This window comes from Hippichthys cyanospilos, chromosome 15 (assembly GCF_059441005.1).
Source record: "Hippichthys cyanospilos isolate Australia breed blue-spotted pipefish chromosome 15, RoL_Hcya_1.0, whole genome shotgun sequence".
NCBI classification, from domain to species: Eukaryota; Metazoa; Chordata; class Actinopteri; order Syngnathiformes; family Syngnathidae; genus Hippichthys; species Hippichthys cyanospilos.
Genome location: NC_142383.1, coordinates 4,157,866 through 4,173,630, shown reverse-complemented (window position 1 = coordinate 4,173,630; position 15,765 = coordinate 4,157,866). Strand labels below are relative to the sequence as shown.

The 15,765-nt window shown below is 38.3% G+C and overlaps 1 protein-coding gene across 1 annotated transcript in view; it reads right to left on the bottom strand.

Annotated features, from left to right (window-relative positions):
- Positions 1-294: 294 nt before the first annotated feature.
- The window catches only part of npr2 (natriuretic peptide receptor 2), a 65,259-nt gene continuing 49,788 nt past the window's right edge, over positions 295-15,765 (bottom strand). Inside the window, exons 16-22 of the mRNA XM_088435189.1 lie at positions 8,759-8,905; positions 7,012-7,135; positions 5,622-5,690; positions 5,372-5,546; positions 4,498-4,596; positions 1,863-1,954; positions 295-808 (exon numbers count right to left, since the gene is read on the bottom strand). Coding sequence (XP_088291315.1) covers positions 746-808; positions 1,863-1,954; positions 4,498-4,596; positions 5,372-5,546; positions 5,622-5,690; positions 7,012-7,135; positions 8,759-8,905 — 769 coding nt within the window. The 3' untranslated portion in view covers positions 295-745. The remainder of the gene's footprint in view (positions 809-1,862; positions 1,955-4,497; positions 4,597-5,371; positions 5,547-5,621; positions 5,691-7,011; positions 7,136-8,758; positions 8,906-15,765) is intronic.

Sequence of the window (15,765 nt, the reverse complement as noted above, 5' to 3'; positions counted from 1 at the left end):
AAATGAGCATCTAATGAGCAGTGATGTCACGACAACACAGATGCTTGCTGCCAAGTCGCTTATTCGACTCACTTCCCCGCATCCGTCCAAAGCTAAATACACAGAATTGGGCTTAACATGATTGATTAACACTTTTTTTTTTTTCTTTTAATCAAACATTAGTTGGATTTTACATCTTTACAAGTCAATTTTGCTGTAACAGAGTTGGGTAAGCACAGAGATGACACAACAGGACATTCAAAAGTGACATTTAAATGCTTAGGGTGCTGAATGATGATACTATTTCCAAACAACTGAAACGGGGATATTTTAATGTTGTTTATTGAACAAAATATTTTACAGTATCTTGGATATACATATATACAACTCTTGTATTGTCCTGTATAGCACTATTAAAGCCTGCCAGCAGTGTACTTAAACACTGTCTCCAAAGGATTCTCCAAGGAAATATTAATACTTCGTCGACTTCAAAACACATTATACAAATCTGAATATAGAAAGCACAAAAAATAAGATGTTTTCTGTGAAAAGTACTCACTGGGAGGACAGAAAATTTCTTCATACAAAAACGGTTATGTTTTGTTTTGTAGTTGCAGCATTCAGGTCATAAAAATACCTGGAATTTCCTCTGTTTTTGGTGTACGGTTTTATGTTCCTCTGCATGGAAATGTCACACAAAAGACTTATTCTAGAACAAATAAAGCAGTGGCTCGGCCACCGGATCTTCTGATGTCGTCTCCACCTCTCAGATAACGTAGACATCAGACTTCTCCCCGAGTAGCCAATAGGTTCTCATTTTACCTTTGCCCTGAAAAGCAACAATCAATAAGTTCATTAAAAGGAACGAAGGGTGGTTGGGGTTAACGGTATATCGTCAACTTGCTTTTCTTTCTTTCAGGCAGGGCGCCCCAACGTGGTGGCCGGCATATTGTAAAAATAGCTTTCCACTGATCAGACATGATGATTTTCTAAGAATTTTGAGGAAATGGTCATTTGAAATGAATGCCAAAACAGACATTTTTAGCAATTAAAGGACGCGTAGGTTCAAATGTTATTTTCCTACCATAAACACCCCAAAGTGTTATTTTCCTTCATTGATGCATTTTCAAGAATTGATTGCTTATTCTGCTGTCTCAGCACCAGCCCGAGCAGATACCAGTTGTTTGTGAGAAGCTGTACTCCGCTCCGTACAAACGTTTTGCCCATGCAAAATCAAATACACGGCCACTTTGTCCATTTTTTACTTTCGTTTTCATTCCATAGATGCGTAAGGGTGGGGGACGAGACGGGTCTGTCCAGTAAACGGCAACGCATCATTTATTACTCATAGAGTTTTGCTGTAGAAAATGTCCAAGTGGGAGTACACAGCTGGAAAATCAACATTGTAGTACATAATTCATTGCGAAACTGTTTTTACAAAGGGGACTGATTTGATAGGAAAAACGCGTGTTACTCTGTGCAGTCTCGTGACACTTCTTTGGCTTTGTTGGCTCTCCAGTTCATTTTGATGTCAGTAAAACGCCCATTGTTTATGTTCTTGTTTTGTAGTGGCCAGTGGGCTTTCAAAAGATGTCATGAGGGGACACAGCAGCCACCCAATGATAGGCACTGCTGGTCAAGACGTTTCACTTCCTGATTAGAAATGTCGGTTCTAAAAAACCTTATATTTCATAAGAAATTTAATCGTCATTGTACCAGATGTAATTGATATGTGTATAGACAACTGCGAAAAGTGTAAAATATCATGATATGGGCCTTTTGAAAAAAATCCTCTGACCGGAATAATAAGGGTAAAAAAGGATGGCAATGAATGGAGAGAAACTTGTAAGGTTTGTTTAAATATGAAGCTATAAGCTGCTTACTTTCATTTCAACATCCCCTCGTAACTGCAGATCAAAGTAGCCAAACTCATCCAATACTTCTTTGGTAGCTGAAGATACGTGGATCTTGAGAGCTGTAAAACATATTATTTTCAAGAATTTCCATTACAACAAATCTTTATTATCAAATCACCCACTTGGCTATTTTTGTCCAAGAGTTTAATAGAAATATTCAAAATAGGTCTTGTCTGCCTTGGGTAAGCGGAAACAATAACATGTATTACTCTCAGCAGTTGATGCACATTGTAGATATTTGAGACACGGATCTTGACGGCAGCTTCTGGCTGCCGCTCCTTTGCTGGCTAAGGGGCCCCACACTTTAAGTGCTATCAATTATTTACCAGCAGAGGCAGAACACAGGAAGCGACTTAGAAGTTAATCAATATGTCCCAATGACTTGGTCCAGTGATATCCTCCCACACTTTCAGAACATGAGTTCCTGTCATTGCAGGTTAAGAATAGAACCATCAATACAAAAGCATATAATATTACATGTTTAGGACTGAGTTGAAAATGTTCACATTGCAGAATGCTGTTCAATTATGCCCCACAAACTGCCTTTTGTGAGGTAGAGGAACTGAGCAGCCTACTCTAAAATCTGTCAAAATTGTATTCTATAGTTGTATCTTTCAATAACATAATATAAAAAAATGCTGAAAGGGTCCTACTCACTATTTAGGCTGTTCATGATCAAATACATCTATTAAAATACAGATCTCAAAGTCATCCACTCGTCCACTGGGTTTAGCCAACAACCCTTTAAAACTTGAATAATGGCAATATTCGCAATAACCTCAAAAAGGTCATGTTTGGGATTTTAAAAACCAGAAAAAGACCCCTGAGTTATACCTTTTCTAACCCGAAGAAGTGGGCATGTTACCTTCTCATTCAGGTTACTTCGTAACCACATTCTGTTTACCTCCTTTCAAGATGTGACTGGGGCATGGCGTTAACCATATGTCCCATTCTCAGTCAGGAAGGGGAATAGAATAGAATAGAATAGAATAGAATAGAATAGAATAGAATAGAATAGAATGCCCCTATTGTCATTGTTTAGCTGGTGTACACGAAAATAGGAGGCACTGCACTAATTGTTTCATATTAAATAATAGAATATGGACAATAAGTAGAACATGACACAAGTCCATTCTCTAAGGCATGTTGTTCTGCCCACAGTAATATTTGTTCAGAAATGTTTCCAAATGTTGTAGTTCTTTTGTTCTGTTTACAAGATAGTTCTGTTGACATGCACGTGTTTATTCCATGTAGTTAGCTTCCGTTTTCTACTCTATTTTGAAGGCGCAAACAGGAAGTCGCCGTGTGTAACGGTAGCATATAGGCTGTGCTTAGAAAACAACGTGCGCAACTTACCTACCTCCGGCTGGACATAGTGTTTGTCTTAGTGCTTTCTTGTCCCTCCGAAGGCAATGGCTGCAAGTCCTGTATTTTGCAGTGTTCTAGACATCATTTTGGTTGAATGTATATGAATGTTAATGGATATTAGCATATTAAAAGATCGCGAACGTGTTCGTTTAGCATCGCTAATTGCTAGCTGACATTAGCATCTATGCTAATTCATGTTCCATGGAAGTCATTTGTGACGCATTTATTTTGTTAGCAAAGAGCTAATGCTAGTTTCGTTTGTTTTCAGTTTCACTCTGAATGTTCATGAACCTCAAGTCACCCCAATTGTAATAAAAGGAGCAAGACGCTCAGCTACCTTTCTCATGAAACTAACGAGTTTGGCTAGCTGTTGAACAACGTTCACACACCACGTGTATCCAACACGTTGGATAACAGTACACATGTAAACAAAGATTTTCCAAATTTCAGAAAATCTAAATCTGACATAACCCAAACTTAACCCAAAGATTCACTGTATGCAACCATAGCCACTGTAGCCGGAGGCCAATTACCAATGAGCCATTTGGGTTCAAATTGTGGAAATGTTTGGACATTTTTATTCTTTCGCAACCACCTCGATCTGCAATAGGATAGAATTGTTCAGAGAATTACAAAGAAAATTAAGTCATTAAGATGTGTCTTGGTTATTTAATTAAAAAATACTTATGAAAAGAAACACAGCAAATGGAAACAATAGAAAATAACTTTCTCAATTTCTAATTTAAAATTAAAAAAAACTAATTGAAGTCACTAAAGAATCATTATCACAACAACAAAGAGGACGGCAAACAGAAAGAAAAAACATATTAGTCTTAAACCAGGGTTGTCGAACCTCTGGCCAGCAGGCCAGTTCTGGCCCGCAAATGGGTTTTCAAGCATAAACATGTGTTAATTGTTTTCTTTTTTTATGCAAAACTTGAAATGTTTTATGATTATGAAGATTATGATTATTATAGAGGTTGTGCTTGTACTGTTGTGGACAGTGTTAAAAAGACTAAAACATTTGAAGTTGTTGTTTTAAATAAGTATATACCATGATTTTATTGGCCCACTTGGGAATAGATATTCCTCTGTGCAGCCTGCAAGCTTAAACGAGTTTAACACCCCGTGCCTAAACCTTCACCGGAAGGAGATTTGTGTAACATCATACACAAAAGCCAGGCATATTAGGAAAAAAAAAAAAACAGAAACAATAAAAATGGATTCAACTCACCCTCTCCGTTGGACTCCATTCGGGAAGCTGTGTTGACAGTATCGCCAAACAAACAGTATCTGGGCATTTTCAAACCAACCACTCCAGCACATACTGGACCTAAAAATATTCCACTATTACATATTGTAGTGCAAAGATAGACAAATTTGATCAATTATGTAGGTAGATAGCTAGCAGATTAGCCACGATTGGACGGGCAGATGGACGGACAGACAGAGGTGCAGGTATGTTAGGTGGTAGGATACATTTTTAAAAAGATAAAAGAGCGGATGAATTAAAAAAAATAGAAGGATTTAAAAATATGTATTTTGGCAATGCTTAGTACAGGCTAAGACTGACTGATTTAGTGTAACATGTCAGATGTGAGTCAGAACGTAAACTGGGCTATCGGCCATTGGTCATGGGTCATTTGTGAAGTGCATCATGTAAATGTTGCATGAGCATATTATCTTTTATAATAATTACATAGTCATTGGGTGAGAAAATTTACACCTGTATCACAGTACAGTATCCACAAATTAACACACATTGTTTTTACAATATTGCAAATTGTGAGCTTACACAAACATATTATTATTGTCCATGTGCACAGTTGACAACACAGCTGAATACAGTACTGCCTTATTAAAAACAGGACTTTGTGCTTTATGTCGCTCTGATGGTTTTCACCAAACCTTAACAAAAAATTAATGTATCACTCCGATAATTTTAGCAAGTTAGTGCTTTTAAAACCTGGGTCAGTACCATATTCCCATTACCCACTACACAGACAAAAACTGGAATGTTCGAGAGCGAACATGTTTTGATATGAAATGGATTGCATTCTTTTTGGCAAACGGTTTATTCATAAGGCCACCCATGAATTGAGCCTCACCTGTATGAATACCTATCCTGAGTCTCAGCTGGTCGTTGGGTCTGTGTCGGATCTTGAATGTTTTCACTTGCTCTAACAATGCCAGTGACATCCCAGCGATCTCTCTGGCGTGCAGTTTTCCATTTCGCACCGGTAGCCCTGACACTACCATATAGGCATCACCAATGGTCTCCACCTCAGGGATAAATTGAAGGCGTCATTCATTTCACGCACTAGTATTAAGGCATGGGTCCGGTAGTCTTGGACTTACTTTGTAAACATCAAAGTTGTCAATGATTGCGTCAAAACAGGTGTACAGGTCATTGAGCAATGTCACCACCTAGTGAGCAACAGAGCAGTTTGAGAATAAGACATCGGTTATATGCGTGTCTATTTTTGGGCACAAACGTGATTTTCTTTTAAAACTACCAATATGCAGTAACCAGAGTGTGGCAAAAGCGGACACTAACCCCTCCTAGTCCGCGCAACCCGTGACTCCCAGCCCACACCACCATAATGAAACACAATGTGAAATGGAAGTTTCTCTTAAAGGTCCAGTCTTCTGCCTGTGTTCATTCCCGACACAAGGAGATTCTCTCACCGGAGCTGAAGTTGCCCTCGGGGTAGCGGCCATCGCACGTCAACCAAATAGGAGCCATGGGACAACAGGGAGGAAGAGTTCCTAATGCAACAGTCCTTTTATTTTAATTCATTTTTAAATTCATTTTCTTTTATCTTACACGCCGCTTCAACCACCGCGTGCAGCACTTACACCTCCCATGCATGTTCACGCACCCAGCTCACTTCTAACAATTGTGAAAAGGATCGAGTTTGTTGCCGAAATTGCCACTGTAGATTTTTTGGGGCCAAAATGCCCTTCCATATATAATGACTTTTAATGTAAAATGATAAGGAGAGGTATAGTTTCAAGCAAAAGTGCCTTTATTTGCGGCTGAACAAGATCAAATATTAACAGGCTGTTAGACTGATTCACTCCACGTTAGACTGAGGGTGGGAGTTTTATTGCAGTATATCAGATAGGCGCTGCTGTAAAGCAGAGGCGAAGAAGACTGTTGCTATAGTATTATCAATATGTGACAGTCGACATTTATACCTTTGTAAAAAAAAAAAACGAGGAGCACTGAAGCCTCAAAAAGCAAAGTGGTGATGGAACACTGTAGTCCCTCAGTGCTTTGACACATCAAAAAGACAGCAATTCGAAGTACCCACTGCAGCTTTCCATACAGCCTCACAATGCACTGTGATTCAGAGAAAAATAACCGCATGACTAAAATGTCACTTACTAAGGCAATTCCCTAAGGATGACGGCATATACTTTTCCAAACATTCCTGTGTGACCCTCTGGTACTGGTTGGACATCATAACAGTGTTTACCTGGAAAGTAACCTCTTTCTAGAATAGGAGGTCGTGGTTGTGGTCAATATGACTCAACTCTGCGTCAGTGTACTCTGACAGATGCACTATTCTGAGTTGCAGTTAGTGTGTGGGAACACTCACTCATGGAAGTGTACGACTTACTGCAGATAGGAAATTGGTACATGGAACATGATTAAAGTTAGTAAAAAAAAAAAAAAAAATCTAAGCCTTTGAAGTTGAATTAGTTTGGCATGTGTTTAAGAACGTCAGAGACGAATGAGTACCTGGAGCGGTGTACTCTCTGCAGACATGGATGTAAAGCCCACAATGTCGCTGAAATAAATGGTGACGCTGTCAAAGGCTTCCGCCTGGACTGTCTCTCCTCGCTTTAACTGCTCTGCTACAGAACTGCAGGCACAGAGAGACATGAGTTGAAAAATTAAATACCGCTGGCATCAGGCAAAATCCTCACACCTACAAATTTATCATTCGCAAAAATGGTAGGTTTGTTGAAACATTAACATTGGATCACGAAAATGTGTAAGTGGTTTTTCAACATTTTAGATAAAAAAAAAATAACACCCACAAATGTGGATTGACCAATAATAAATAATAAGAAAAAAACGTTCTAAAACAAAACGTGTGCTAGGTTGAGTTAAATACCAGTACCATGCGAATTCTTCACATGCTTCTCTCAGACAAAAACCAAAGACTGTGAAAGAGGACAAATGCGGAAAAAAAAATGGCCGGGGAAGTAAAATGTGTCTATTTTCTCAAGCTCATCTCTCGCTGACTGGATGCCTTTGTACAAGGGAGTATTTTTCAGATGTAAAACGGGGAGAACACTAGAGAAAGATGGGATTTCCTAGTGATGTGTTTCCCAGGCTTCGAAGCCCATTATCTGCTCTTTACTTCACCTTCATTAGTAGGTCGCCTGTCAGGCCTTTCTGTTCCCTTTCATCTACTGTGAATTGCACCACGGGCAAAAGTTGAAATGTGGTGTTGCAGAGGATAACGGCTCTTTAATTAATACTGGGATTTACCACATTTGACTCAATATCTGCTGAGGGCCACTGGGAAGTTTGGCACCATTTGCTGAGTTCATACTCCAATTGCACTGTTGGCCTTCAGTTTAGTGTTGTAGTCAAGACCACACCAACCGAGACCAATGCATTATTGAGATTTAAGACTATGGAGACCAGTGCCAAGACTTTTGGAAGTGGAGATGGAGACAAGATCAAAGCTGTATATTAGAGATGCTCGGAAATTAAATTGTACAAAATGTGATAGCGACTTCAGGAGCGTACCGTAATGTCACTAGCATCGTCCTGCACAGGTGTGAAGGGAAAGCGGCTTGGCTTAACACGGATTTGTGCCATATTATTTAATGTCAATGTAATTTATTCTTAGTGTCATGAACCTGAGATTGAATATGTTTTTTGATGGCAGCGTGTTGACATTATGGGATGTGACGGCAATAAAAAAAAGATGATTATTTACATGTATTTTTGGGTTTGTTCATTTTGAAGTTGGCCTTCACATTAAGCTGTGATGTAATGCTGTTTGTCTTCCTTTGCTAAATCTGTTTTTAGCTTGCCTGTAGTCCGAGGAAAGAAGTGAAAGCCCGGTAGAGCTTTCTTTTCTCATCCCGCTGAAATGCTTTAGAGTAGTTGCTCCAATCTTTCTCTTGTGTGCTTGTGCAAACTTCAGACAAATTCTTGCTGGCGGCTTTTTTTTTTTTCCAACATCACAACACCCTTTTTTTGGTTGCATTGGTTTGGTTCTAATCGTCTTTCAGGCAAAAACTGAAAATGCATTGTGATTACTAGTTATAGGATAAGATAAGTTGAAAGCATCAGTATGTAATGCTAAATATGCAAAAGCCATTTCTACAGATTTTTCCATCATAACTTACATGTGTGTGAAGCTGACAAAGTGAATCAGGCACTAAATTGTGATTTTCATCATTTTTCACGATGTTCAAATATATGAAAAGGCAAAGAGTGTGATTGTGTTTTCTTTTCTTCTTACTGTGGTAAAATTTGATAGAGAAGATTTTCTGCTTTTCTTTTCTCTTCCAGGTAGGCTTGCGTCCGCTCCTCTACCAGATTCTCCAGATTGTTGGCGTACTGCTCCATTCTGGACAGCAGGTTGTTAAGAATACTGGTGCTGCCTTCCCTGTGGAAAACACCCCCACAGAGTTGAATTAGACACAGATAAGTGTCGCCGGTTTGGCGTAGGAAACAGAAGACAAATACGGATTGGACTTTTGACCTGTGCAATATCGAGCATCTAAAGATCAAAATGTTCTATGCTGCTGTGCAAGTGAGATGGATTTCCCAAAGCAAATTTCATGATCTATCGTCTTTTCCACATGGGTTATGGGTTTGATCTAAACCAATGCACATGCTCTTATCAGAGTTCATTAGTGATTTATACACTTGTCGTTTGTTTGTGTCTTACACAAACACAAAGCCATGCAACTTGACCTTTTCATCATGATTACAGCAGGTTCCATATTTCAGCAAATATGCACTGCGTATTGTGTGGTGTGATTTCTCAAGGAATGCCTGTCTCTATGTGCAGAAATTTGTTTATACTGTAGATTGTGAAACTTATGCACAACCACATTGGTGGTTGAATGTATCAAGGTTTGGCTTCCTGCCATGTTCCTTGTGTGTCACACTTCCTACAAACACCCACATGTTGTTTAATTTAAAAGAACAACAAATCTGAGACTTGAAAGGCACTGAGGACCATCATTATGCTATGTGCAATCACGCTGTTTAGGCTATTTTTTTCCCCATCATTCATGTTAACTTGTAGAAGACTGAAGACATCTTCTTACCACATTAACGACAAGGGCCAGAACAATTCATAATTTTAATAATTGATTATAATATATAGTATTTTCCGGACTATATGCCGCACCGGTATATAAACCACAGCAGCAAAATTTGAGCAAAAATGTGATTTTTGTCACGGATAAACTGCACCGGACTATAAGCCACAGGTGATAACATCAGCTCCTTATGCAAAAAGATGGTACATGGAAGTTTATACAAATATTTATATTTTGTTATTTAATTTTTTAGTAATTGTCTGCCAACAGCAACATCCTCTTTTTAACAGACTGAACATGCCTGCATGTTTGGTCCCAACATGTTTATAGAAAATGGATGGATGGATAGTGTTTTCAACACTAACAGAATACTGTTGGTTAAATAGCAGTTCAAAATCGAAATCAATACTTCAATAGCATTTTTTTATCTCCCTTTGTTTGATAGATTATTTTAGTGAACATAAAAACACATTGCACACACAATTCATATAAACAATCATAAATACATAATTAAAATCATATATCCTGTGTACTGTATATAAAATTTACACGTCACAAATTTACCCAAAATTTTATACATTCTCTTATTCAATTGAGACATATTTATTTTTTTAATAATATATTTTAAAACTCTTTGAGCATAGCCACTGATTGGAATCTTTTTAGTTCTATTTCCATAAATTGAAACCTCGAACAGATACACACATATACTTGCTGGTGGCAAGCAAAACAAAAAACAAACAAAACAAAAAAAAATACAACAGATATGCCGCACTGGACTATAAACTGCAGGGCTCAAATCATGAGGAAAAAAAATGCGGTTTATAGTCCGAAAAATACGGTAATTATCAATTATTTTGCCGATTAATCAATCAGAACAAAAAAGGATATTTTTATTTTCATTCAGTAAAAAACAGGACTATTTCAAATTGACTGCAGGAAATTTGCAACATGTATTTCTTTAAATTAAATCAAAAAGTAAATGGTTTGGTCTCAAACCATTGAACTCAAGTTTTAAATTTAGTTTTTTTTTCCAAAGTAAAAGCAAATGTTAGGAAATGTCATATTTTGTTATCACACAAAGATAATGATTCTCCTTATATGGAGGAGTACAGAGAAAAAGGAGAGAGACAAAATTTCAAGAATTTTAAATAAATGTGAAAATAATTAATCAATGATCAAAATCAATATATTTTGAATTGGTAATCCATTAGTTGTTTATCCATTATCTCGGCTCTGATCATAACAATTACATATGACTTCATCTGTTTAAAAGATCAAGGATCTAGAAATGTCTATCAATCATGACATAAATGATATGACTTCTATTTGTTTAGATACACGTACACAAATGTGACAGAAATCTGATGCATAACATTGCGTGCCTCATTGTGTGCATTTGTGTACCCTTCCTGCTTTTATGACAATGACTACAAAATATGCTGTGGTTGAAGCACATGTGGTGCAAGATTTAAAGCTAATGTCTTCAGCAAGCAGACATAATCGGTACGTTTGATACAGGGTGGAACATTTTCAATCATTCTTTGTTTAATGAGTCTGAAAAGAGCACATATGTACTGTAGCACAACTTGTGGCTAACAAACAAGCAAACAGAGAAGCATTAGCTAATCGCCCACTTGTTGGTTGCCGAGACAAAATGCAGGAACATAGCGGGCTCAGTGTAACCAGTGAAATCCAGATATTGCACCACGGATTTCAAATCCGCCCCACTGCGCTGTGTCGAGCCACCGCAACAAGGCCGAACACAGCATGGGTCTCTACTGCGTTGTGCAGTTGTGCAAGACAGCAACGAGACACCAAAGAACGGCTGGACACATACGCTACGGTGCTTTTAAAAGCTTTTGTGGACACACAAGTGGATATACAGTATTGTACATCTCAGTTTGAAGGTAAAGAGAGCTCCTCAATGTGCGATGGTGATTTAAAAAAAAACCTTTGGGAACACCCGAGTGGATACAATGTATATCTCAGTGCGAAGAGAAAAAGAGCATGAAGAGGTCTAGAAAAATTGAGTGGTATTGAAAAGACCATTGTGACCGTCGTTTGTTTTGGTGAGTGCAAGCCTTTTCTTTATTTATTGTTTCATTTTTAATATTTTTGTGTTATTTTATTTCGTTCGCATTCAAATAATTGTAAAGAAATAAAATGATGTTCTTCTTATAGTAAAGTGTGATTTGTAATTTGGACTTCATAAAATTTTGTGGATATTTATTTTAAATTATTATTAATTTTTAAAAGTTTCGACAGCATTATGTGTAATGACACGTTTTAATGGCTGACGCAGGTTTATTGACATTTAAAAGCTCCGGAAAATAGCTTGTGTAGCCCAGTAATGCATATGTGTGCGCATGGGGGGTATTTATTCAAGAGTCTAACATCAAAGAAGGCATACGTGTGAAAGTCACGGCCCGCCACTGAGTTTAAATAACATGATGTCGCTGTGTGCATACAGATGGTGAGCTCAATGTAATATCTATAATATATATTAATGATAATTAATAATATATAATATTGAATATTGCCCTGATATCAGCTGAAAAAAAAATTGTATTGGTTCATACTGAGCTACATCCAAAATCTCCGAAATTAGCTCCCATACACAAGCAGAACATTTCAGATGGCGTTCCTGCTCTCCTATCCTATAAATGGGCCATATTTTCTCCTACCTACAGTTGCTGACCATTGTTCTTTTTTAAACAATATTGCTTGATTAAGACTCTTCTAAAATTGCATACAAAAAAAAAAAAAAAAAACTAAGAGCATGTATCATTCCTGGTGATATCTTAATGAATCAATATCGGTATTGACATGTACATACTGTATTGGGTCACCTAATAAAAATGACTGAAAGAGAAACTGCTATGTGTTAAAATAGAAACAGTTTGACATTTTACCAAATTAGACTTTAGTTTCACAAATAAATAGATAAAGTCATCAGTATCAACTGTAAATGATTACAAATGTTTGTCAAGTTCGAAGAATTGCCTCTTGACTTTTGTTTGAACTTGTAACTAGGGAAAATTTAATGAAAGTTGCTGATAAATGTGCGTCATTTCCCGAGATAAAGACGGCGTCTGCTGGTCTCAGAATGTTGTTTTTGAATTTGTCTTGCAATTTTGACGTTGACTTTTTAAAAGTATGACGTTTTAAAACCAATATTTGTTTTTGTAATCTGCCCCCCCCCGGATTGGCCCCAACACAAACTCGTACATCTACAGTACTCAAAAAGGAACATAGAAAATCAGAGTTTCAATTTGGCCTAGAAGAGGATGCTACATAAAAATAAACGTCACCTGTATTTTCTCACATGAGATTTGCATCATTTGGGGCAACAAACAAACCCAGTCACAGTCTTTAATGTCAATTATTAAGCAGTTCTAGATTGAGTGGCAGATAGAACAAAATAGTATCAGGCGCTGTAAACCGTGCAGTTTGGTGCAGACTGCCTGAGTGCTTTCTTGTTTAGAAAGTGCTTAAACATACTTGTTGTAGAATAGAGCAAACAGTATGCACACAGTTGGGACTTGCACTGGGAAAAGTTAGCTTTTGGTGGTGACTTTTAACGCCGTACGGGTTAAACAAACCATTTAGTGCTGAACACCCTTCTTGTTTCTGTGCCCTTCAAGTCCAGGCTTATGCACAGGCCAAATATAACAGCACATCCATCACGTCATGTCAATGACATACATTTACTTAATGAAAATAACCAGCAAACAGAGCATGAACATGCTGCCTTGCGTAACGAAGGGCTGCATGCACATGTAGGACTCTGCATGCCACTGTCAAGACCTTCCTTGAGTGATATGGTTATCAATCACACAGAGCTCTTTACTCCAGACCACTCCAAATGGGAAGCTATACATCACTAAGATGAGTCTGCATTTGACTCAGAGCCAGTTGAGTAGAGGACATAAAAGTGGCAAAACACGCTAGACACTTGACAACTGCTTACCAGCCAATTGCATGTATGAAGAACTAAATGAGGAGGGTAAAGGTAATAGTGATCGGTGTACTGTGGGCGGTTACCCCCAAGCTGGATGGAGGGCTCCGGTAGATACCAGGAACAATTTCTCACATCTTACAGAGGACTGCAATACTAGGAACAGCTTAAATCAGAAGAACAGAATCTTCCAAGCTGGTAGAAGACCCAAGCTTGAAGAAGATATGGCCCAGGTTGGCATTAAGACCTGGAATAACATTCAGTTCACAAATATGCCTCACAGTTCAGGGACCCGAGTTCAGGTCCAACTGGCTCTGGCTTTCCTGTGTAGATTTTGCATGTTGTCCCCGAGCCTGCATGGGTTCTCTCCAGGCACTCCGGCTTCTTCCCACGCGCCAAAACCAGGTGTATTGGACATACTAAATTGTCCTTAGGTGTGACTGGGTGCATGAATGGTTGTTTGTCTGTGGCCTGCGAATGGCTGGCAACCAGTTGAGGGTGCCCCCCGGTTACTGCCTGTAGCCACCTGGGTTAGGCACCAGCAAGCCTGCGACCCTTGTAAAGATAAGCGTCTCTAGAAATTGGATGGATGGATAGCAAAACAGTGCAAGGGATAGAAGTAGAGTCTGAGATACTACACAATAGCAAATGGAAAAACATAGGGCCTCTTTTATAGGAATGTTCATCTTCCAAGCACAAGTTGAGCTTATCGTTAAACCACACACGTGTACCACAAAACGCCACAAATAACTGATTCCATATTTTGTTAAACATGATACCAACGCATTTTATTTAGAGATAAATTCTATTTATCTTGAATTACGTTATCGGTAAATGGCTCCAAGTCTGGATCAAGCATAATGAACCACAAAGAATGTTTGGATCTCAGCATCAGCACTTAGAGAAGAGCAGGTTGCTGTTAGAAAGCAGACCAACAAACCCCCTAGCAGCATTGAGACCTATGAATACTGGCAACAAGGAACCAGGAGATTGAGTGTCTTGATTAGAGAAAAAAGCTTCCGCTTCATCATTGCATCATTAAGAATTGCCTTAACGTGTGTCAGATTCCAGCTTACAGATTCCTTCTGCTTCAGTTTTCGTACATGTTGTCTCATTCATTGTTTTCTGTGATTTCAAATTCAATAAAACTTTCAAAGCTTGTAAACAATGGTTATGTTATGTGTATTGGCGGCTTCTCTCTGGTCGTCAATGTTATGCTGTCTTCTTAGAGCGCGTCTGGATTCTTTGGCCTGGGGGGTGGGAGTGAGGTCTCTGGCTCCACACCTGCTGCTGATTAGGCATGAGTCTACTTTTTTAAGTGGAGTTGAAATGAGGACAATGTCAGATCATTATTGCTTTCTTGATTCTGATACATTTGCGGTCGTTACATATCCCTATTGTGCTTTTCCGTGTTTGTAGTTATGAGTAAGTAACTTGTGCTAGTTTTGAGGGTTGTGTTACTTTGTATTTTCTTCTGACAGTGTCCTCTTTTTGAAACGAAGTTTTTGGTTTATTTTATACCAGTGATGGCCAAATAAAGTTTCTTGAAGCAATGAAGCTTTGCAGTCAATTGGTTTGCACATGGTTCAAAGCTTCATGTTGCTTCATTTGATCTAAGGACATCATCAAGTGGTGCAACGGACCAAGAAGTCAATATGTAGTTGAGAAGTCCGTGGCTATTTAAGAAAATTATATGAGTGCGCTGTGTTACTGTAAGAGCCAAATACAACAAGTGCTTTAAGGATAATTATTTATGATTGTTATTTTTAATTTAGAAATAAAAGCTTTCCCAAAGTTTTTATTAATTTATTTTTACCTTATCTAACTGGAAACAATCAACTGAAAATTCTATTTCATGCAGGTTCCATCGCAACAACGGACAATGCTCAAAAAACTTTTGCAGTAGCAGAAATAACTGTAAAAGCGACCCGAAACCCACAAAATGTGTGTTGACAGGCGATCGGCATTGTGTTTTGCGGTTGTGATATATTTGAATTGCTCGCCAAACAATCAAACCACTTTCCTGAAGTCGTCACGTTGCCAAGCCGGCCAGCGTAACTTCACACGTTTTCATTTCTGGGTCTTTGCCCATATGAAGCACACCTTGATACAAGTTTTGTGGAAACACCCCTTCTATTGTGCGACGTAAGCTTCACAGCCTCTGTACATTTCGTTCCATAATCAATACCACTCCTGTTCACGTGGGCCTTTTATCAGTGTCGCTTTTAGTTGAAA